Below are 26,047 nucleotides of genomic sequence, written 5' to 3'. Positions count from 1 at the left end.
GGGAATCAAGTTAAAACTTTACAAGTAACAAGCACGAAGCTCCCTCGCGAATTCTTTCTTCTTCTTCGGATATATACGAGTAAAAATCATGCCCTACGATGATAAAGCGGACTATTCGAGCGAACAGACAACTTGAAATTGAATGCAGCGCCGATCACCTTTTTCGCATCTCTCTTCTCTATTGCACGAACGTTTGCGTTACACGGGTATTATGTTCGGCACATTTCGCGCGTATTATTCGATAGCTAGACAAAACGTTTCCCGTGACAGCCCGAGGGAAGGGAAGGGGGCGCGATACCACTGGGGACGGTCTGCATTTACGGGCAAGAAGAATATGGCGCATAAGACATACGGTTTTAGACGGTTTCCAGCCGCGGAGCACGACGTCTTACAAAATGCAACCACTAAATTACGGTTCTTACGACAGGCCGTGTCGTAAACATTCATATCTCGTTGTTTGACATCGGATACAGGACGCGCAAACAACCGGGGCTACAATATCTCCGTAAAAAATGTGCCCCATTACCGTGAAATTTTGCGTATAAGCTCCTTCCTTTGCTTCATCCTCGGCCAGCTCTTTCCGTAAAAGAGACGCGACGTCGCGTCGCCGCGAGCGACGTCGAAAGTTCCGTAATCAGCCGACGGCAATGTTAAAGATTACGGCACCTTTCCATACGCGCGCTTACCTACGATATCGGGTTCTCTGAGAGTATCTCCACTTCTTTCATAATGATAAGTATCCTGCACCCGTGAAAGCGTACCGTACCGCTCTTGCGCCGTTCGATACAAATCCGAATAAGTATAGCGTCCGTTCTACCGTTCTCATGTATGACGTGAGAAATCCCACTGCGACGTTATTACCGCCGAATGCAAAGCGAAGCAGATACCACGTTGCTGAGGAAGCGAACGTCAACGAACGGCACCGAACTACTCGTAACAACGTATTGTGCGTAAGCCGACCTTGAGCCATTAGCTTAGGTAACAGTACGTGAAAATTATCTTTCGATCAGTTGGTGATGCACTCAACGATATCTAACTGGCTCCGAAAATCGTACATCGTGCCGTTTGATCGGCTAATGTCGAATATATAGGCGACGCATGCTGACCGCATGGCAATAAATATCGATAATCGATATTCCACCAGAGGCGATTTGGTTTGGACCCGCGCAACGCCAGCAAGGTGCGCCGCAGGAGCGCAAGAGAAATAAAAACCGAAAGAGCTGGGAGGGAACACGCGGGAGTGGCGGCGAGCACGAGAGAGAGAGAGAGAGAGAGAGAGAGCACGAGAGAGAGAGAGAGAGAGACGAGATCTTTGACGCTTTCAAAATCAGAAGCGGCACTTTGCTTCGTATTAAAAACCTTACGCTCGAAAGAACTCTTTCAGCCGCACTGACCGACTGTGAATGACGAATTTGTGACCTCCTTTGCAAAAGCAATTATGTTACTCCTCCTCCTCCCTCCGCCCTCTTCTTCGCTATCGGGGGTAGCGATATCTAACCCTTCTGATGCTTTTTCGTTTCTTCTCACACACACACACACACACACGCGCGCGCGCGCGTTTTCTCTCTCTCTCTCTCTCTATCCGCTACTTTCTTTTGCAGTCATGAACGGTTGGCTTTTACATTTCCAAGCTTCTCGCACGGAAAATCGCTCTTACATTCAAATCAAAAGACCTGGCCGCGCCGCTAGAAATGTTTTATTCTCATCGCGGTTAAAGTTTTGCTGTACGATGGTTTAATCTCTCTCTCTCTCTCTCTCTCTGACGATCTTATTGCTATTTCGCTATTATACTATCATTGTTTATTTGGTTATGAAGTTATAGGGTAATTCTTTTTATCGTATTTTGTTCAACAATGTTTTTCTTTTTCAGTTATACTTTAGTTTGATATCTTTTTTTATAAAGTAACTAAGTGAAATTGCACGTATCGATCGGTTTAAATCGGTTTTATCGTAGCATCCGTTGTTATTGCAAGTAGAATTGCAAATGCGATTGGTCAGTTTTAGTTAAAGCAACAGAGCGATGCACAGTGTATCACTCTTGATGCCAAGGTTTTTGTACCAAAGGGCTAGCGAAAAATGTTCGAATGATAGCGGAACGTACGACATAAAAGCACACAAATAAATATCGTATTTTACTATGGCTAAAAAAAAGACGATTCCTAGAAAATATAAATGTCTGCCGGGCAGATGCATAACTGCGTTTTAATCGATAGATCGACAAAATTTTCTATATTTTATTTTACCACAGAAATAAAAAGCGTATCCAATAACTTTGATATAACTAGGATAAAGATTTATTTCAAGTTCTCTGTACGCAGAGCAATGTAAAGAAAAAAAAAGAAATAAGCAAAAGTATCTCTCGAAGAGATGATTACGCGGGATGTTGAACTCGTTATCATTGAGATCAAGGAAACAAAACGTTACGCATAATTCCTTCTTTGCAAACAGCCGAAGCGAAATGAATAAAAGAATGACTCGTGCTAAGATAATTGCTTCCTAATGGCTGCGAACATGATATCTCGCTCTTCTTTCCACTACCATTACGCTTTGTTTCCTATCCGCCTGCACTCCGATACCATGAGCTGTTCGACGTCAATCCGACGATTTAATGACGGTATTATGTTGCATAACCCGACGCGCATTTACATGGCGCGTTACGGAAAATCGCTTTTATATCACGCTTGTCGTATAATTCATCTTGCATAAGCAAAGTTGATCTCTTACCACAAGATTTTCTCTCAATAATTACTCTGCATTACAGCAATACGTGCGATACGACGACACGATCGATATGGGAGATTTTAATTTGAGCTAGTCTGCGACTTCTGACCTTTGAAATTCATATGCCGTATATCGCGTTGCATTTTGTTGCGAGCAGTTTATGCTTTAATATGATTCCGTTGCGACGAAACTACATTTTCCAATTCGCATACCATGCGAGTCTCGACTAGGCGGTGAAACGGTAGGTAAAAGGGTTTCGCGCGCAAAACTTAATAAATTAATCCCGTAAACATGGAGAATCGCGTTTCGCCGGCTATTCCGTGCGTGCTTCATGAACACGTGCACGCATCCGCGGCGATAGCGGGATGCAATACGTGCTCGCGGCTTTGGCAGCGCAAGTCCCGCGGAAAATATCAGTGTGCAGAGCGTTCTGCCTCCTCCCCCCCTCCTCTCGCTCTCTCTCCCCTTTCGCGTGATATATTTACTTAATAAACGTTCCGAACGGCAGGAAAATTTAAATTAAATTTATTCAGTGAAAACAGCATGTAGGCACGAGGGCGGCCGCAGCATTGTTTCCGAGTGAACGAAATGCGCAGAGCCGGGTAAGAGCGTGAGAGAAAGAGAGAGAGCGTAAGTGAATAGGAGGTGACCAGAGAGGACAAATGGACACAGAGAAAGAGAAGACAGTTAAAGTAGCGAGTGAGTGTAGTAGAGAGAGTGAAGACGGAGAGAAAGATGGATACGGAAGAAGAGATAGAGAGCAAGAGGAAGAGGGCGACGAGAGAGTTACAAAAGTACGGACTGTTAAAACGAAGTGAAAAGCTCGAGAGGGATGGCGACGCGTCTGAGTGACGGCGGGCCCCATCGTTGATTCGGCTGTGGAAGGAAAAAAAAAACGTGAAAATATGCTCTCGGCACGCTTTCCCTACGACGGAAATGTGTCAAATTCGCGCGTGCTCCGTCTGCCATGGTACGTATTCGCGCTCGCCGGAGCCGCGTCGCTCGTCGTGTCGGGGAGGATCGGTGATGATGGCGCGCCCTGCGACAGAGGGTGCGGATAACGACAAAAAAAATATTCGCCCGCGTTTCATTTCGTCCGATGCAACGGGCGTTTGCCGCCTGGCCGCTCGGACGCGTTGTTTTCGTATTATTTGAAATTCTTCCGGTGTCAATGGCCCGTAATTCGAGCAAACAATGACCAGCTAAACGGCTCACGACCACGACCGGCGCGCGCTCATAAATTCGCACGACTCTCTTTTATTACTGTCACGATACGTTTCGCAAACTGCGTGTGACTGCGTAAGGACCAAACCACACTAGCGGTTGCCGACTGGATTGCGATTGGCGATTATCGATTTATAATTATCTAATCGCACTTATGATTGTGATTAGCAATTGTGGCCGCTGTACGTGTCCGGAACGAAAGATATTTAGCAAAATGTCAAACGATATTAATCAACATTGGCGACATTTGCAGAAGCGAAAATTACCGGCTGTGATATTTGTTACGCTTCTGGAATATAGTAATAAATCATCAGGAATATACGAAGAGAAGAATTTGGCTGCATCTGTCACATGATTAAATCACATCGCTTCATTGGTTACGATAGATTGCTGACTGCAACTGACGATTATATAATAGAACGTTTTCTAAATGACAGTCGTTAATCTCACTCGGTGGCTTCTTCGCTCTGAATGATTGAAAAGTGATTGCCAATCGCGATCGCTGGTGTGATCTGGCTTTAACGCGACGCGACCTTCTGCATATTCCATACTGCAAAGAATTTTATTGTGCTTTTTCACAAGTTGTTTGCTCAATTACTTGCCCGTGGAATGCTAAATAAAGTTCCGCAAAATATCACGACAAAATCCTTTTTGAATTTCCTGTATATATATGTATATATACCTTCGGAATTTGTCAAGAGACAAGCAATGCACCTTTTGAAACGGTGCCAACAATAAGAAAGAGGGTTTGCCGTTGTTACACAAGTTTTCATCCTGTTATACATAAAAAAATAAAGAGGTATACCTTAAGTTCGCGTTACATTTGCGGACTTTAAGTTGGACGACTCGAGGCGGATGCTGATGTTAACATTCGCCTCAAATTGCTGTTTTCACACGTCGCTTGTTTCTTGAAAATTAGCATGTTGATTAAAATTCGACTTGAAAGTCGCTTTGAAACGTGAAACTGGGCTGTAAGTTTCTCGGGTAGAAAACGCGTGGAGAAGCGAGAGCCGTCGATGCCGGGGCGTGGACAAAGTGGTCATATTTCGCACAAGTGTCCCATGTCTACCCTTTTGTCTTTTCCCTAGCGGCAACCGTTGAAAGCAGCTTGCTGTAAGCGGATATTCTATTTAGGAAAAAAGTTGGAAGCGCGCTTGTTCCTTGCCGTTGTATAAAACTGCTTATCGACCGGCTCGTCCTCCTTTACTGCATAGATCCACTTCGTTTGAATATGCAAACTAATTTATTTCTATACCCTCTTTTCTCGGATCGGACAATATATAAATACAATCTTCTAAAGCACTTTATTTTGCGGAGGAAGTGTATGACCAATATCGCCAAAGGGAATGGACCATTCAGACCGATTCCGACGTGAATCAAGTGTGTACCTAGTGTCGGCTGCTTTGCATAAATTCAGTCTGAGCGTGACGACGTCGCATTTATGACGAGGGCAACGTCGCTTTCGAGAGAATCGTCGCCTCCGGCGGGGAAGCTCCTCATGGAAAATCACGTTGAAGTTTGAAAAATTCGATGGCATGCTCGAAACAGACTGAAGCTCACTCGGGGGAACGCTGGGTGGACGGCTGCAATTGCTCACGGAACGTATCTTCCTTCTCCCGAGCACGGCGAACAGATTGTCAGAAACCGTCGGATCGTTCGTTAAAGCGAAAAATCACGTGCACGAGATTTACTTCGATTTCATATTTTTTCGATTGCATCGTCTGTCGGTGCCGTTCCCAAATGTTGACTTATCGTGAAATAAACTTTGCTACTCATGACTAAACATTAGAAAATGAATATTTATCTTACTGATTTTTGAGCGGTAAAAAAAAACTAAAAAAAGAACTGCTTTTTTAATTTTTAGATCAATCTAAAAGAAATAAGGTAATATCCTTTTAATTCGCGATTGATATACGAAATATCTTCCGCGATCAATTTTAATTACATCATAAATTCTCGCACACACAACTTCATATCGCAAATATTGAAGAAATTCAAAGCGCAAAATTATCTTTTAACTCGACCTTAATTACCGCTTAACTCGTAAAGTTCGCATCAAGTACACGGTCTTAATCATTAAGGCATACCATTCAAATTCATTCTACTTAGTTTGTGCAGCCTTAGCTGTGCTCGCCTCATTTCTTCTCTTTACATCTGCTTTTCTATTTGCGCGAATATAAAAGTAAATTATAAGAATTTATTTATTCTGACTGTACTTTATGCACTCTACTTAAAAATTGTGAATACTCCGTGAAATTTTTTCAAAGTAATAACGTTGTGTTCTACTTGAAATTTTTTCAAAGTAATAACGTTGTTTTATCATACATTTCTAATAATCATGCATAATGTTACCATTATCAAGTTATCATTGTCAATAGAAAGTTGAACAAATTAACTGTGCTTAAAATAATTAAAGTTATTATTGAAAAATTATTTCTTATTATAGTAAAGACACCTTCTAAGAACATTCTTTGCTAATTCATCAGATAAATATATACAGACAGAAATTTCATTGCATGGAAAATTTCGATTTTATTGACTTATAACGACAAGTGACTTATATAATTAACAACAACTTTGTCAGGATTGTTTTCCTTATTCCTTAAAAAATGTATTAATACCATCACGACGTTTAACAAATGAGTGGCTGTTTAGAATTACATTTATCAATGATACGTAGTGAATACATCACTGATTATGAATGAAAAATTTGCTAAACCTCGTATCGTATATCTGCGCACATTGCAGGGGGTAACAATAAAGAGTAATTTATCTCTTTTATCTATGGTTCTTGAAAAGCCATGTAGTTTGTATGATGTACCTTATTGAGGATTACAATAAATTTCAGGAAGCACATTATGAACCTCTAATGAAGATTATGTATCGAGGCTAAAGATAAACTGAGGAAATCCGACCTCACAATTCTACCTGAAAATCCGAGGTTGCGCGGTTATAGTTGACACGCGAGATTATAGAGGTATCTCGTAAATTGCTCTACGGGTAACATGTTCGCGCTATTATGTTCCCCGAGTAGTAATTGCGTAAATATAGTCCGTTATAACCCGCTCTTTTGATCGGTAACGTGTCTTCCGAAACTATAAAAGATGGACAATGATGCGATTTTTTTCGCAGTGTTAAAATGTGGTCCAACGTATTCGTGTTGTGTGCGTTTGTGCTAACGTGGGCCAAAGCTCAGCAAGATGTTCAATTAGAAATTCCTCAGGGATTTCTAAAGGGCACAAAGACTAGTACCATAATGCAGGACAAGCCATACTTCAGCTTTAAAGGGATACCTTACGCGAAACCCAATGTTGGCCCTGATAAATTTCAGGTAAGTTGTCTACTTGATAAGTTAAGACGGTACAATCTCGAACATGGCACAATTCTGAACGAAATGAGATTTTCGAAGCTCAAGCTTGACAATTCTGATCTCACTGTGTGATGCCAACGATCATTTGCTTGTTAGTCTTATTGAGTAAAAATTGCGTGGAAACATTTTTTTTTAACCAGAAAATTTTCTCGTTTAAAGGTACATTTCTGAACATGCAGGTGTTCAAATGTTTAGATACAAATTAAAAAAAAAAAACATGAAATACAAATAGGAAATATAAATTGTACCATGCTATGTTCAGAATTGTATTTATTGCGTTACATTTGAATATTTTTTTGAAATAAAATAAATTACGACTTTGATCGTGTCAACAATAATTTTGTTTTTAATATTCATGTGTTAACTAATTCAGATTGCCAATTTTCTAATTACACTACAAATCAAATATTTGATTGCATTTTAAAAGAATAAAAATATATATGTTAAAAGTGTTTGAAATTGTACTACCTTGCATTGTTAAAAATACGCCGTAAAATTCAATGTACTTGTGTAACTTAAAAATACATTGCATTTCATATTTTTAACAGTCAGGGCCCAATTAAGACTCATGCCGCCCCTAGACATCTCTATTAAATCTTTGCCGCTCTTATTCAACCCTCATTCAAGTGTAAATTAATCAAATTTTATATTCTGCAGATTCTACTTTCTTCTTATATTATTTTATGTAAAAGATTGCAAGGATTAATTAAATAATTATAAATTGTTAAAAATATTAAAACATGTAAACCGTGTATATATAAAACTATGTAATTTAAATTTTCAATTTCTTTAGTTTTATTAAAATATTTTAATAATATAGTAACATGTTGTCAATGTCAAGTTCGACCCAAAGTTAATATAAATTTTATTTTATTTAAAAAATTTTAGTTGATTGCGTCAGCCACTACACGTTTAAAAAATACTGTTTTACAAAATGCCGCCCTTCTAAATTTGCCATCCCTGGACAATAGTCTAAATTAGGCTTGGAAGCTAATTCGGCCCTGTGTGTCCTATATAAATATAACACACATACACACACACATTTTTTAAAAATATGCTATTTCTATATTTAAAATATAAATTTGAACCAAAGAATCAAGAGATCAATAAAATAATATTTCGAGCTTGAATTCTTATTTTTGAGATGCCGGAGCCAGCGGATAACTGGGAAGGCACGTACGATGCGACCTATCATCGTTCGTCCTGTCCTTTCTTCTCTATGATAGAACAAGACGTAGTTGGCGAGGAAGATTGTCTTTTTCTTAACGTTTATTCTCCGATATTGAACAAAGAAGCTTGTAAAGCTGTTATGGTGTGGTTCCACGGCGGTAATTTCAATCATGGCCTTGGAGACGATGAATTCTACGGCCCTGACTTTTTAATCGAGCAAGACGTCGTTGTTGTTACGCTTAATTATAGACTAGGCGTAATTGGTAAGCAAAGTCGTTTCGATAATCGTTCGTGTGTTAGCGAGACACTTCGTTTAAATTATTTCAAGCTCGTTTAAATTTCAAAGATGTAATTACCATATCGCTGTCGGATTATAGGATTTTTAAATACCGGTGACAAGAATGCACCCGGTAACGCAGGTCTGAAGGATCAAGTAATGGCCCTGAAATGGGTCAAGGACAACATACACTACTTCGGTGGCTGCCCCAACCGAGTTACGATCTTCGGCGAAGATGCGGGCGCAAGTTCCGTTCAGTTTCACATGATGTCTCCTATGTCCGATGGTGAGACGTGTGATTATCTGATTGCTCGATCGAAATAAACTTTTGTCGCCTTTCGCATCAGCGTGAAATGTGTACAACACGATTCACTGTGTCACAGGACTGTTCAATAAAGTTATCATGCAAAGCGGGAGCGCGGTGAACACATGGGCGATATCTTACGACGCCAGAGAGGTAGCCTTCAAGCTGGGCGAGAAGCTCGACATTGAGACCACCGATTCTGCCGAGTTGGTTCTCAAACTCTCGGAATTTTCCCCGAAAGAATTAATTGCGGCCTGCGATGATTTGACGTTTCTTAAACAGGTATTATATTAATTGAATGCGTAGGTATACCTTTTGTACGCGCAAGATATTACACGAGAGCTGAATGTGATGATGCAAATGCATATTCGAAGCGGACATTGCATTAACGAGTAATGAATGCGAATAATCATTTCGATTGTCTCGTTGCAGAGCTCTATGAACGGCCGCACCGAAGCGTTTATTCCATCGGTTGAGGCTGACGTAGGACAAGAGATATTTCTACCGGCCGATCCCTGGTCGCTTTTGAAATCTGGAAAAATTGCCGACGTGCCTGTTATGGCCGGATTTATGGCCGATGAGTCCGCCTTTCATGTGCAGAGTAATCACCGATACGATATTATATGCGAAAGTTACATGCTCAGCGTCATGTAAACGATATGAAAACATTTGTTTTCCAGTGATGCTCGGCAATATCGACCAGATAAATGAACACTTCGAGAACTTCCTTCCGACCGACTTGAATATAACCGATGCCGGGCTGAAGAGCCAACTAGGTGAAAGCTTGAAGAGCTACTACTTCGGAGATAAATTGATCTCTACGGAAACCACGAAAGAGTTTATGAGGGTGAGTACTTAACGTTAATATCGTCCCGCTATCACGAAACTTCGCCTAAGCAGCGCATAAGTTTAACGATGCGCATATTAAAGTTGTTTGTGCATTTTAGATGTTGGACGATGTCATGTTTGACGCCGGGATCGCGCTCAGTTTAGAGATGTTGAGCTCCCGAATTTCGTCTCCAGTTTATCAGTACATATTCTCTTATGAAGCTCCGTTTGGTATGATAAAATCTTTGGTCCATGTGGAAGCGGGTGAGTTACGAGTTACGAGCTTCCGTAGAAAATTCGTATTCGCTCGCTATTTCAGCGTTTCGTTATGCAGCGAGAACGCAGAACGCGAAATTATGTTGTAATAAATTGCACTCGCTCATAATTTTTTACCTCGTTCAATTAGGCGCTGCCCACGGTGACGATTTGACTTACGAGTTCTATTCGGAAGTGTTGAAAAATATGCCACAACCAGATTCGCCCGCGGAGAAGATGGTGCGCGTTTACACGACGTTGTTGACGAATTTTGCAAAAGATGGGTACGTCTGGACAATTATTTATTGCTTACTACATTAATGAAAGAGAGAGTGAAATGAGAAACTAATCGTGATATTTTCAGTAATCCTACATCAACGAAGAATGCGTTTGTAGACGTAGATTGGGAGCCCAGAGGTACAGAAGATAACTACTTGAATATTAATCAAGAATTAAAAATGAAGAAAGGCTTATTGGGCAAAAGAGGTGAATTCTGGAAGGACCTGTACAAAAATGTTCTTAACTAACAAATTAAATCAATGCCACGAGAATATAAATGTATAATTGATCGAATTTTCAAACTGATGGCGCGTAATCATTTTTATATTGCGATATGACGACGATATGTGGAATGTTAAAAATTATAAAAAGATTGTAAATACATATCTAAATAAAGTCCTTACTGAAAGCATTAGTAAGACGCCCGATGCTTCGCCTCGAGAAAAGGGGCATCGCAAAGTGACGTCGTGATCGATCGATTTTGCACTGAATTATAAAACACCTAATTAGAATCGACAATTGTGTTTTCTTACTGATAGCAATTGCCCTTGACACAGTTAATCAGTTATATGTTCACGGTAGACTTTCGAATCACGGCTCTTCCATTTTGTATCGCACACTTACGCGTATGACGCTTGCCGCAGCTACGTCTTTGCGGCAAGTGCGAAATCGCTGAAAGAGAAACATCGAGTCCATATCTGAAGTAGCGAAATTGTTGCGGGAAGGAATGTTGATGCAACTCGGGTAAACTCTTAGCAGTTGGTTACCAAGGTTGAGATTGGCAATTTGTTGTAACCTTCTGCTTCTCCGTTTCTCTCTCTTTTTCCCTCCCCTCCTCTCTCTCTCTCTCTCTTTGTCTCATACCACACGCTCGTACGTATCCTTCCTCGCGACGGTCGAGATATATCTGGTGGCGTGGTTAGTCACGCACGCATGGTCTCTCGCATGCGTTACCGTGCTCGCACAGCGATCCGCTAACTGACGTATCGGATGAAAGGAAAATTTATGCCTTGTCAGAGCGTTACGAGCCAAATGGTAACAAATAGGGCCACAGCCGCCGCCGCTGCCACTGGCAAGAAACTCTTTTGTCGTTATCGTGCGCGCGCGGTCGCGGCATACCGTGAACAATTCGCGAATAATCGCACGAAATGAAAATTATTGCGGGCGAGCGGGCCGCGTCGTTGCAGCTGTTGCTCGACTGTTCCGCGCCGCCTATATCCTTTTTCATACGGGACCGCGAAAAGTTTTCGTATAACGAGGTGAAACCGCCGACGTTGCGAGTTCCCTAACGAAATTACGCGCTTGTTTCGGCGAACGAATAAGCGAGAACTTTTGCTCGCGAAGTACGACCGGACGCGACGCGACGCAGCGCGACGAAATGAACGGGAGAAACCGGCTGCGCGTACATAGCCGCGAAAGAGGACATAGACGCTACGATCCCCGAGAAATACGCTCTCAACCTTGATGCGACCATGCCCCGCCGTCCCGTCGTGTTTTATGACGTAATCAAAAGCGGAGGTGGCACGCACATCATCGCGCTGCCGCGCCGCTGCTGCGAATGTCACGCACCGCGCGTGTCGCGAACTTTCGCGGTGTGTCCGCGTTTTCAAGTACGCGGCAAGTCACGCGGAACGCGAGACACACGGGGCCACGGTATATTGATCGACCAGCGCGATGGTGCAGTTTTGACTGCGGGACCCCCGCGTGCGCGCGAGTGCAATCGATCATCTCGCCACGGGCGAAGAAAGTCCGCACCGGTGCCGACGCGCCTGAATAAGCGATATTGTTAAACGGAGTTTTCATTCTTCACCGTCAATGGGATTGCAGCGCAATGATGTTGCTGTCTCTGCAGGATTGACCGATCGGAAATACCGGGAAATTGATGAGTCTTACGGGTTCTATAAAGCCCTCGCACAACTTTCGTCTCAACAACTTAATATCTCGTCTGTACGACGGACGGACGGACGAAACGTATTTGCTCGCGTCTCGCGAGAGGAAATTTCACTCGTGTTTCCTGCTAACGCGCCTTGATGTTCGCGCCGGAAGCGGGGCGACGCGGTACAAATGCGAAGAGCGCGTGGATAATGCAAAGCGAAATAAATATATCGCCGTCGTATAACGTTCGTCAATATCTTCATCTATTACTCCATTTAGCGACACACAAAGTTCCCGCGAACCCATTATCCTTGGTACTTGGAGCACGGTATTCGCGATACGATGTCATCCGAGTCGTTATGCCCGTCTTAACAAGCGGACAAACTCGGTTTGACGATGCCATAATTCGCACAGAAATGCGAAGCGCACCGAGCTTGGCGACGACACTTGACGAGATAAGCGTGCTTATTTACGATGGTTTGCAATTTGGAAACGCGAAGTTGTTCAACTGCCAGCCGACCCGACGAGGCTGAATTACAGAGCTGAGCGACCTCGATGGCGAAATCGCCGAAAAAGATTATCGGCATTACGTCGTCGTTACGACGATAAATGGCCGCGTGCGTTTTATGACACGCGAACGACAGTAATTTGCCGTAATTTGGTCACGCAACCTACTTGCTATTCAATTGCGCGCGTCACTTTTATGGCGAGCGACTTAACGGGATTTAATCGGGCTACGAGTATCTCCCTTGTGTGTGATCGGGCGACGACGGGATTATGTATTAGTTGCCCTCCTCTCAGACATTCATCCCTTTCGATGCTTAAGACGCGTGCATCCCGATGCGGGCTCCCAGGCAAACATTTACGTATCTTACCCTGCGCGATTTACCCACGGCGATTCCTCCTCCGTAATGCATCCGATCGCATTCGGATTAGTCCCCGATCTTTAACCGCAGTGTGAATATTGAAATCCATGGATCGTGTCGACCCAATTTAAACGTCGGCTCTTGGCCTCACCCAATATCATGGGAGAATGCATAATCTGCAGAGATAACGTGGTAGCTGGAATTATTAGGCTGACTCGCGACTAAAGCGGAAATATAATTATTTAATAATACGCTAATATTTTTATAGAAATTTTACGTTAATTAACGTAGCGCGGTGATCCAATTTGTAATATCTAATGATTATATAGCCATACGATGATTCTACATAGAAATGGGGATATAGAATAATGTGCGCTCTGAAATATCACAGGAGCAGCTGGCGAACAAAGGGGAATCCGTAACAAATCTGCAGACCGAAAGGAAATTAAAATGGCGCTCAGCTCTGCCCTCTTCTTTCATATAAGTAAAAAAAAAAAAAAAAATTGTTTAATCTTTGAATATGTTCAATGAATGCGCGCAACGACCGAGCAAATTTATTTCATTCGACTGTAATGTCATGCACATCTCTCCACATTTTTAAAAAAATAGTAATCATATTTTCATATTCTCTCCTTTAAAACGATTATTTTCAGTGAAACTTAGCATTTTTAATTTTCACCAAATTTAAACCACGATGTACAACAATATTCTCTCTTTTAATTAATGTTTGATGTTGCTCTCTCACACGTGTAGCGCGGTGTTTGCCACTGTCTATATAAAATTATTCAGATAATCATCTAGATGAAGAAATGGCTTTATTTGATCTTCATTTAGATTATTAAAAAGTATATTATCTCTATTTTTATCGTAAATAAAAGAAGTGTTATCTTCTTCATATTATCGAAGTTAACAGCAATAAATATGAAATATTGTGTTCGCATTTTCAACCTCTAAGTTATCATTTATAACAAGATAATTTAATTATAATAATAATTTTTCCAAGTGATAACAGATTGCACAGATCATAAAATAATAACATAATATAAATATTCTCCTAAAACTATACAAATAGGGGAAAAATTTTTACAAGGAATTTTCTTACAGTCATTATAATGCGAGTTAAATATATTCCCTCTATATTTTTCAACTTTAATTTTTACTTGCGTATTGATCAAAATCAAAAGGGAAATTCATTCTCGATTGGATTCAATTATTTCGCAAAAAATCTTATTTTTATGAAATAAAGATTTATAAATAAAAATATATTTTTTACATCCTAAATTATTTTACTCAATATTATAATTTAGTAATAGTATTTTAAAATTATCTAAATAAAACGATAATTTTATCTTTTATCTAGATAATTTAAAATTATATTATAATATCTAAGATATGTTTACATGCAATCTATTTAATCTTATCTCTAAATAATTTTAAGTTATCTAAGCGCAACACTGATACAATGTATATCTCGTCTTTAAAAGAACGATGTCAAAATCAATACTTCGAGAATAACAGAATCCTCTTAGGGGATCATTATAGGGAGACCGTGCGGGTTAATACGCAGTAAATTAGACATCGTCGCTTAACGATAGTTCCTGACAAATATGAGGGACAGTATGAAACAGCGCAAATGTTTGTACTGTATTACGCCGCAGCTACCACTCCCATTTCCGGTAATACGTGTGCAAGCGGTATGCACATTTTAATGCTGGCGGTTTGCATATCGCCACCCCAGTGCGGTAAACGAGGAAAACTGAAATGCTATTGATCCATTAACAACTTGATCAATAAATAATGGCGGCTTAACGCTTTTCTATAATTACGAGTGGTGGCCTGGGCTTGAACGCGTGAGATTTACAGAGTTTGTGGCACACATATTTTCCATCTCCGTGACGATCGCTTTTTCGAACAATTGCGCGACCGCTTGTTCGTTTAGTCGCAAATGCGTTCGTACATTTCAATTATTAAGCTTAGTAAGGCTCATTACGTATTCAATAGAAGTTAATAGCCATTTTACATGTCAATGAATAATTTCTACGAATGCTGCGATAATACTTGTGAGAAATTTTTACGTAAATCTGCCTAACATCATTACGTTGTATAAATACGTATATATAATATATGATTCATATGCTATATTATAAATGGCGTAATAAACTGTATTCTACATTGATGCGTGTAAATTGCTTCTCATGCACGTCCTAATGCTTATTATTTATGTGTGGCACCGAATGTTGCACAGTTGGAAAATTCGTGTTAAATTTAACACGTGTATCGCATGTCCCAATTTGTGTCAATTTAATACAAGATGAATATGTAAAAAGTATCATAAATATAATGTAAAAAATTAACGTAAAAAAAATGTTTGACACAATTTGGAAACATTGCGGAAACATATTTCTTCAGTGAAATTACCATTTGCCATATGTTGGTAGATTTATATTTTATTTATTTATCTCAGAATTTAAAATTAAATTAATTTCATTTTACATTATTCATTCATTTACCGAGATAAATTATGTTATATTAAGAGAAATGTTAAGTATCAATTTAATACAAAATATTCAAATATTGTATAATATAAACATAATCACATTATTTCTAATTAACATTCGGATATGCTAAAAATTCAACACAAAATTTTAACAAGGACTTCAACACAAGTACAAAAAGTTTCCTGCTGTAGAGTAATGTAACATTTAAATCGACTTTCTTTACAAAGTGTAAAATTCGTCTATGCGACGATAATAAATGAACAGCGCCGATACATTCGAAGACATTTAATTATGATTAATGGCCTGTTAATCGTATTGTTGCTTCTTTCTCGCAAATCTCCGGAGCATACATATAATTTGCAAAATGCCGAGTAAATAATTCTATAATGTATTTACATTATCGTCATTCACAACACCGACGCGGCGTCGGCGGCGTAACAATCGAGCCGCGTTGGTCGGATGTCATTGTTTGCCCATCCCCTAAGGCTAACCACCGTCACCCACAATATTACAGAATTACTACATGGCCCGTCCGTTCGTCGTCGCCTCTCGCTCGAACCAATATCATGTACATTACGTACGTACATCGGCGGACTCCGCCGCCTCCAATATTAGTTCCGATGCCAGTACGGAAATTGCATTGATAATGCTAATTAAATTGGTTTGTTTGTTAATTGGAGCTGTAAAGGTCCCGATCCTTGTGTGTCCTCTGGTAGATTACCCCGCTATCGATCTATCGGGTACGCTCTCGCCGCGTCAAATCAAGCGTGATTCTCAGCGCGTCGGTCGATACAATATGTTGTCGCCCGCTCTACGTTCTATGTCACATATAGTTTTGGTAACAATTTTCGATTTACCGTCACGTCGTTTATACCGCGCCGGGTATTGGACAGTGCCGAGTTAATTACCACATTATACATCGTCGCGCTAAGATAATCGTTTCCGTCCCACTTTAGGTATGACGGGACCTAAGCTCGAACAAGTTATTAATTTAGTAGAAACGATAAATAATCAAATTGCACAGTTTTGATGGAAACTGCTGTCACTGCCGTAAATGGTAAAATAATTGCAACGCTCAACACGTAAATCCGAACAGATTATTTGCTTCGTGTAAAAATAGCCTCGTAATGATTACACAACGTAATATGTAAAGAAACATTATACGTAGTTGTCGTGGACTATTAAAAGGCATGACCTCACACTTCTAGATAATTTTTTTTTTCTTCTGACAATGACCCTTGCGCGATCGATAGAATCATTAAATAGTAGAGCATCCATTTTTTGTAGTGCCGTCCTTGTTTTCAAGTTTAGACGTTCTCGCTCTCCAAGACTAGGACGCGTCCTTGCCCTGGTCGCAATACAATAACTGACGCTATACGTACATGAAATGCAATCAGTTCAGCATTGGAGAATCTTCTGGGGGTCAAAACGTTGGTTGTTAAAACGTAATAATGTTTCCTGCACGTAAATATAACTTTTACAAAAATGTACAACACGCATAGAACTTGCGAATAAGTAATTTTATCATCCGCATAAATGCATGAAATTTATTTAGACGATAAAAAATTTCGCGTTTGGTATTTACCAAGTTCCATAATTAAATTTACCCTTCTCAGCGAATGCCTCTCGCGAAGGTATAATCGAATGTAGTTGGATTAAGAATGACAAAGCGAATTCTCTCGCTCTTGGGGTGGCTTAAATCACTAATCTATCGATTAACATGCAAACGTCCTGGCCAATTGTGTGAACGTTATGATTAATTGCGTTAAATTATTTTAATTAAGATTTTAGTCATTGAAACGATTCGCGTACGTATGAAGAAGATATGCAGATTAGTACAACTGCATCACAAGGGTTCCTGCATTTAAATACAACGTTGTATTTAACTGCATTAAACGTTAACTAAGATTTTACAGACTATCACGCGACTACGGTTCAGTGAAACGAGGATGATTAATAGCTGGAGTTTACCACACGAAAATAGCCATAAGACATGAGAGCTACCTGTGTGAAATCCGTCCATGCCTATAGGGTACGCATTATGAAAATAGGTCGTTGTTTTGGTGCAACAGCTTGGTCAATGTGCAAATCAATTATACCGCGTTTAAACAGAATCGCGTAGCGCAAAACAATGTGCCAGTTCAGACGTGACGTGCGCATTCTCGTTGATATATACCGAGTTAATACCACCCCTGAAATATATTATGTCATAAATAATTTATACAGCGCAATGATTACGCAAGTCCAATTTGTAGAGCGATTTGCACTCGATGAAACCATACGAACGCAAAACGAATATTGGAATTAATCTCGCGATTGGTTACAAATCCGTAAGTCACACAACAGCAATTTATTCAATTTGTTCTGTTCTATATAATAATTTCGCGACGTCAGTCGCGAATTCTGCGCGGCGCCGTTCGTAATTATATAACTTTCGAGGTGGATCACCGGACCACGAATGTTCTTCGGTTATTTATATATTTTCTTCATACTCTACACGCTATTTGTGATCTCGGGGGAATAACATAACTAATTTCCATACAGAAACTGCGAGGCGAATATCGAAAAATTCTCGCACAATGCAAAGCGTATCCCATCGGCTTTGTCGATGCAAGCGCTATTTTGCCGTCACGCTGAAAATGAATACGAATCCAGTTGCAACTGCGTCCGATAATTTTATTTTATATTCCGCGAGAGATAAATCTGAAAAATACTTGGATTAATAATCCACCAATCGGATTGTGATAACGATATCAACGGTTGTATGCTGCAATGCATTCATCAATTGTTATTTGCGAAGTCAATTCTGATCTGCAAAATTTTCCGTCAAAGATCTGATTTGCGTGAGACTTGTCTAGTATTTTCTTTCTACATTTAACGCAATATATATAATCATGGTAAGGTTTGTCGCCTTTTCAACAAGCTCGGTGTTAAGTAAAGTCAGAAAACGAAATCCTTAGAAAGGAGGGTTGAAAAAGATTTCTTTGAATTAAAAAAAAAGAAAAAGAAAAAGTATAGTGAAGTCCGTTGCGGCAAATTCACTTTAATTTTACCGAGAAATTTTATATTTAGCTTTTTCCTTGATAAATATAACTTTTTTTTTTAATAAATCCAATTTTAATGCTAATGATATACACCTGGCGCTTTGGCGTGATGAGAAATAAAAGTTATTTTTATATCCGGTGTCTATTTCACGTTGTCGTTTCCTTCTCGACATTTCCGCGTCTCGCTATAAAAATCCTGCCGTTCGAGGGCGGGGATTATTATCAGTGCTTATTATCGCTCACCTTGGCGATAGAGATTACAGAATCATCCACGTGGTAAAACGGCCCAATTTGCCACTCGAATGAACCTCGCAGCTGTACCGAGTTGCCGTGTACGAGAATGAAAAAAATAGAAGGGATGGAGAAGCCGGGAGAGAGATCGCCCCGGCTGATTATCCGGGCTCAACCAATCTTCATCATGCAGCTGTTTTTCTCATCCTACGAGACGATGCCGCGCTACCAGGCGCCCCGCGCCGTCTCCCTTTTCGCGAACAGCGAAAGAAGTCCCTGGCGACTCGCGCAGCGGCGGCCGCGCGCTATTTTTCCTTGGGAATTAACCAACCTTGGCAATCGGCGTTCATAAACAGCGTCCGCGGATCCCACTGTTGGCGGTGATACGTGCAGAGGGGGTCCTATCGTGCTACAGCCAAAAGAAAAATCTGCCCGCGCCCCGAGACAAAAGTGTCCACTCTCTACCGAGCTATTTTATCTTAACTGCTGCAGGTTTTCTCCGCTCAGCCCGTCAAGTTTTCCTCGTCTTTCTTCTGCGCTTGTCCTTCTGCCCTTTGTGTGTGTGTGTGTGTGTGTGTGTGTGTATACATGTATCTTTCTTTCCTTTTCTCTCACATCCGGCCTGAGCTGGGCACAGAATGGAGAGAGGATAAGAAGGTAGTTAGTATGAGGAGACATTAGTGGCGGCAACTGGGGCGACCGAGCTCTTCTCTTGCGCGCTTCTGCGACCGCCTGTCTCCCTTGCTACCCTACTTCGAGTTCCTCCCGCGACCCGTTCTCTTCTCACCCCCGGCGGCACTGCTACTATCCACTTTGCCACGCTACCCTATCCTGCACTCCCCCGCGACCGAGTCCCTAGACTTCATCCCCGCGCCTCAACGGGAATCAATAGTGAAACGCCAGAGGAGACTACTACCTGCCGAGGTAGTCGGACAGACAAGTTTTGTCTCAGTTGCGTCCCGCCGAACGTGACTTTCCCGCTACTGCGAGTTAATGCCACTGCGGGAGAAATATGTTACATCCGCATCCTACCCATAGCACCATCGATTCCAATCATAGCGAAATCAGCCCTGTGGAAATGGCGTATCAGTGTCGCTCCGTTGCCTGGCATAGCAAATAATACATTTGATGATCTGATTAGTGCAATTTATCATTGTACATTCAATTATCTCTATTAACTTTACTCGTAGTCAACTCATCTAGGTTTTTTTTTTTTTTCATTTTCTCTCTCTCTCTCTTTTTTAACGGTATAATCCAGAGAGATACTGGAATGGAATTTTATAATTTTGTAATAACATGACTGTACAAATTTTAAGATTTAAAAGGATTGGACATTTTTAATAAGATTTGACGTTACGAGTTAACTTTTTAATCTTCACGAATTTTCCTATATAATCACAACTACGTGCGGCGAAATAAAAAATCGTGAAGATGACTTTGACAGAAAAGACGATCAAACTGCAATTACAACGTATAAAATAACATAAAAAAAAGTACATGTATATTTTAATTCAATTAGCAAATCGTTTGTAATTTTCATCATGCATATAAACGTATGCATACACCGTTTTTCCGTAATCCCGGCTAAGTGCTTCGCAAATGACAATTGGACGTACAGCAATCTCGTTACTGCGCCTTTAGAAAATTTTCATTAAACCCATCGACAGGAAGAAAAATGTTTTTACGCTCGACGGAAGAATACACCGGGCCCGTGGTGAGGACGATGTTACCCAGGAATTGTGTCACGTCCTTGCACCGTGCTAGAATGTGACAAAATGTTCGTATGCATAGCTACGTGGGGAAGCACAATATATTTCGGCGGCCCCTCTTCCATCGCCGATGTGGGACAGGTAGAAAAGTGTATACCGCTCGGCTGGTGAATAAAGCCGCAACATACAGCGAAACCTTATCCAGCGATCTATAGCGAAACAAATGGAGTGCCGAACGGCGGAATCTTGCGGCTTGTTCTACTTGCATGCTACTGCCCGGCATTCCTCACCCCGCTGAATGTATAACTAATACCGTTACTATCGGCTAAAAATATCTTTAATGCATTTTTTTAGTTCGAACGACGGTTCAGTTTCCCACGGAATCGGCAGGGCGCGGGCGGCGCGCATATTAATCTAACGGCGAAATCAAGATTCGCAAAAGAGATTCGTTTTAGTAAATTACGTCTGGGGTAAATTACGTCTACTGTAAAATTTGTAAAAATTGTTGTCTTAATATACATAAGTATTTTAGTATTTGCGTGTATATCTACAGTATCATTAGGAAGTGCAGGTAAATGAAATTATGATGAACGATTAGCCCAACATAATCTCCATTGAGCAGCTATTTTTAATGTTACCGGCTTCTTATGACGTTACGAATGGCATGCAACGCTAGCATGCGATGGTAGCAGAACGTATAGCTTTAATCCAGTTCAGTAGTTTGATGTGCGCTCTAGCATCGAGCTTTTAATTAATCATACATCCTGGCATTTGAAACAACCGCATTTTTTTTCCCCCCCTTGGCAAACAGTTTTTATCTTTTAAATAGTATCTGTAAGTAAAGCTGAATATATGGTTTCAGAAGTAATTTTTTATGCACGATCGCGGTTTCTTTTGCTCTCTATCTACGAATGCAAAAGCTCCCAAGAATAGAACTCTGTACTCGTCAGATACGTTATTGAGATACGGGCACGCGTTAACCATCGGTTAACACGCTACGGCGGGTATAGCAAAGGTCGATCGTTCAAAACTATTTAAAAATAGAATATTTCTAACGTTTGCATAATACGCTTCATGTGAGACGTTATGACGATTGCGTCACTCCAAATAGTTCCGTGTAAAAAAAAAAGAAAATTATAAATAGATTCGGTAAATCGCAAGTTTCGCAGAAGCGAATTTACGTGATGACGACTGTACGCGAAAAATTTTCGACGTAATCTCACACGGCATTGGTATTTATAGGCACTCTGCAAGGATTTATAAATACCGTTGAGTAATCAGATGAATTTCATATCGCGGGCGGTGAGAATATTGTCAAAATATAAATTGCGAAATAAAATAATTGCCGAGCTTGTCTGATTCGATATAATCCGATAAGAGTCATTTACTCACGGAATTCTCTGTAATTGAACCGAGTGGCCGCAGGTATGCGAACTTGCGATTGATCTCCAACGGATCTGCCGTTTCCGCATATAAACTGACTCGCGAGCGGACGCACGTAATTAATCCGACGAGAAAATGAGCCTGCATAATGATATCAAGGTCGAGAGTAATACGGTACTAGAGAAATAATTTTAAAATTCATATCGCGATGAAAGGAATAAACGCGGAAAAATTTCCGTCATTTGTAATGAGATTATGAGTTTGCGCGCGTAACGAGTTTAGTCGAACTTTTATAATATGGATGAAATCCGTGTCGGATTTAAATATCGATTATGTATAAAATAAGATGCTTAAGTACAGCGTGATAGACGTTCCCGAATTACAAACTGTGTGCATGTAATAAATATATTATTGATTTGACGTCATATATATATATATACATGGTGCGTTCCATAAGTAATGCGACCAATTTTTTCCTGACGCGACGATACACCGCAGCGTGTTCTAACCTGTTGGGAAAGGTGGAGGGGAGTGTTAGCTTCAAAATGCGTCCGGTCTCGGTCGCTTCCGAGCAGCAGGAGAGTCAGGACGTGCATTCCCGTGAACCGCGTTTGAGGTTAACGTAACACGGCGCGATGGATCGTACTGTGGAGCAACGTTACGCTATCAAATTCTGCGTTAAACTTGGAAAGTCCGCCACCGAAACGTTGCCATTAATTCAGCAGGCCTTTGGGAGTGATTGCTTGTCAAAATCACAAGTTTTCCGATGGCACAAGTCGTTCAAGGAGGGCCGAGAGGAAGTCACCGACGAACCCCGCATTGGACGTCCATCAACCTCCCGAATTGACGAAAATGTGACGCGTGTGCGTGATTGTTTAAATTTTGACAGACGGTTGAGCCTTCAATTGATAGCAGAAACTCTTAACATTACGAAAACAACAGTTTTTCGTATTGTAACCGACGATTTAAACATGAAAAAGGTGTGCGCCAAACTGGTCCCTAAAGTGTTGACCGACGAACAAAAGAACATGCGAGTGCTTCGATGCCAAGAACTCTTGGAAATGTGTGAAAATGATCCTAATTTTTTAAACTCAGTTATCACCGGTGATGAGTCGTGGATTTTTGAGTACGACCCGGAGACAAAAAGACAGAGTTCAGAGTGGCACACTCCATCGTCGCCCCGCCCCAAGAAGGCACGCATGAGCAAATCCAGAATCAAAACCATGCTCATTGTCTTCTTTGACGTCAGAGGCATTGTTCACCATGAATTCGTACCTACAGGGACCACTGTGAACGCAGCTTTCTACTTGGAAGTGCTAAAAAAATTGAAAAAAAGGGTCACACGTTGCCGAAGCGACATCAAGAACGCGTGGAAGCTGCATCATGACAACGCGCCAAGCCACAGCGCCTTCGTTGTCAACGATTTCCTGGCCAAGACCCACACCCCATTGGTTTCCCAGCCTCCCTACAGTCCCGACCTGGCACCCGCAGACTTTTTTTTGTTTCCTCGTTTAAAACAAGGCCTGAAAGGAAAACATTGGGGCACAATTACAAACATCCAGGCACATGTGACATCGGCTCTAAAGGACATCCCGGAGAAGGCCTTTCAGGATGCCTTCCAGGCCTGGAAGCATCGCCTCCAAAAATGTATCGATGCGGGAGGGTGCTATTTTGAAGATTTCTAACCATTGGTACAAATATATTCAATAAATAGTTTTTTATGAATTTGGTCGCATTACTTATGGAACGCACCATGTATATATATATATATATATATATACACAGCAACTTTGTGTAATGACTTATTTGTCACTGTCATTAAATTCTATCGAATTTTTTGCAATATTAAAAAAAAATTCAATAGAATTTAATGACAGTGACAAATAAGTCATTACACAAAGTTGCTGTGTTATGCGACATGTTACACCACTCTCCGAGTAATTAACCACACGTGCTGCGACACCGAAGGAGATATTGGGACGTGATCGTACCTGGTAATAGGCAGCGCGTTCGATACGAGATCCAGCCTGGCTGCGATATTATTGCGCTTGTTACAAATGGCCTATTCGAGCGGCAGTTAATCAGTTTATATTTAAAGGCCTCCAGAGAATATTTCTGCGAAATAGGTACGCAACCAATGCGCCTTGCGTATTCATAGGCTAAAATTCATATTCGGGAAAGTGTATCATGAAGAGTAATGAGTTTTATTGTCGGTATATTTAAAATTATTATTTATATATAATATAAAAGCATAGATATATATATTATTTGTGTTACATTGCACTATTTGAAAAGTACTAGTATTTTTAAGCAAAAACACATTTTTAAACTTAATTAAATTATTTTGATATCTTTTGAAATGTTAATACAGTTTTCAGGACAGACCTAAAAATGGCCTATTAAAAATTAAGTTAATTAAAAAGCATTTCCATTTTACAAGATTTTAACATAACACACCACACACACACACACACACACACACAAACATTTCTATTCTAGGAGGAAAAGATTACAATATCGCATTCAAAAAGAGTACTATATATATCTCGTTACAGATTTTAACATCTATGTATGTGTGTATAAAAGCACTACAAAACATATTCTCTGATTTCAGCGTTCTCACGTCAAGCTGGTATTATTATCGTGCTCTATATTTTACGCAAGTAAAAATTGAAAAGCTCTTTAAGACTAACGTGTACGATGGTATCTAGTTTCTCGGGTATTATCGATAATTATACCTTTCACGAACAGTAATACACCTGATAGGAGGTATACTCGTGGGTGGTATAACCGTACACGGGGTTACGTAGGTGAAAAGTGGTGGCGAGGCGAGGGGTGCGCTTCTGACACGCGATTCAGCTTCTTCGAAAGCCAAGCGAGCGTGGAAACGTTCGACATGAAAGCTCCTACGTTAGCTTCGTGCCTGTTTCTTTCACGTACAGACTTTTCACTTGCCGCTTGTGCTTCTTTCTTTCGCACAATTTTTCGCACAACCTGTCGCTTTCTTTTTGCGCAACTTATCATCAAATCGTAATTAGTATCGACAAATGTGAAGTATTATAAGTATTTTGCTGTACGCGAAAATATTATGTTTAACGAGAACAGTACGGAACTGCTTTTATATATTTTAGAAATTGCTCTGATGTGAAAATATTAGATATTCTCATCGAGATTGTTATTAGATGGTGCATAATGTGCTTAATTAATACACGCTTCAAGTTATATATATCAAAGTTGTTACGCGAACCGCAATAACGTTGTATTAATATCCTGAGATAGTTTATTTTAATGAATTCTCTCACGAACTGCTAAACTTCGATTTTGGAATTAGTTCTACTTCGAGCACTATGTGGATTCTAACTTTGCTAGTTAAAACTCATCCATAGCGGATATACACTTTAGATTTTAATAAAGGCGTTATATTACACACAATTATAATTCTAACGCGAAAGATGCACAGAATTATTCGATCACATCAATCTTTAAAAGAGATGTGCTTTTTTACACGACAGGAATTTTAATGATCGACATGTAAAAGAGTAAAATAGGAAAGATGTCCACCGTTAATTGAAACATCACTAAACGAATGTAATTATTGATGGAAGCTAGCAAAAACTCTAGCAGAGAGATAATTCAGGAGAGATTTACTTATTACGTCATTACGTTTTTAAATTCTTAATAAAATAATGATTCCAGAAATCTTTAGCACACTAAATAATGATTAACAAACTCATAGAACGTCAATTTATACAATTTGTTATAGGCAAGTAAGCCGTTCTGCGATCAAAAGGAATCAAATGTCAGATGAGTTTGATTAACTGGAAAAAGAATACAGTCTGATAACAGAGTAACCGAACGAAGTAACCCGTTTGCATTTTTGCAAATAACTGCTGGATCAAAAGGTCATGAAAGACCATGCTCCGAGATGGATGAAGGATAAAAGCTAACACTGATGTGAACGCTGACGCAAAGAACGTGTACAGTTTTCTTGAGCAACACGCGGGTATTCCCTG

The 26,047-nt window shown here is 40.4% G+C and overlaps 3 protein-coding genes across 7 annotated transcripts in view; all 3 read left to right on the top strand.

The window, feature by feature from the left end:
• LOC105196443 (teneurin-a) overlaps window positions 1-26,047 on the top strand; it is a 480,887-nt gene that overhangs the window by 52,263 nt on the left and 402,577 nt on the right. The gene's annotated exons all lie outside the window — the stretch shown is intronic.
• On the top strand, window positions 1,273-10,843 carry LOC105196445 (esterase FE4). The gene is made up of 10 exons (XM_026139158.2): window positions 1,273-6,922; window positions 7,078-7,276; window positions 8,460-8,748; window positions 8,863-9,048; window positions 9,146-9,348; window positions 9,499-9,667; window positions 9,747-9,913; window positions 10,014-10,158; window positions 10,301-10,433; window positions 10,514-10,843. Exons 2-10 carry the CDS (start codon window positions 7,085-7,087, stop codon window positions 10,674-10,676), a joined length of 1,647 nt encoding a protein of 548 aa, XP_025994943.1. The 5' UTR covers window positions 1,273-6,922; window positions 7,078-7,084; the 3' UTR covers window positions 10,677-10,843.
• LOC120356899 (protein GVQW3-like) lies at window positions 22,670-23,719 on the top strand. The gene has a single exon (XM_039445761.1). It carries the CDS (start codon window positions 22,670-22,672, stop codon window positions 23,717-23,719), a length of 1,050 nt encoding a protein of 349 aa, XP_039301695.1.

Source organism: Solenopsis invicta, chromosome 2 (genome assembly GCF_016802725.1).
Source record: "Solenopsis invicta isolate M01_SB chromosome 2, UNIL_Sinv_3.0, whole genome shotgun sequence".
NCBI lineage: Eukaryota > Metazoa > Arthropoda > Insecta > Hymenoptera > Formicidae > Solenopsis > Solenopsis invicta.
This window is presented reverse-complemented; position numbering and strand designations above follow the sequence as displayed.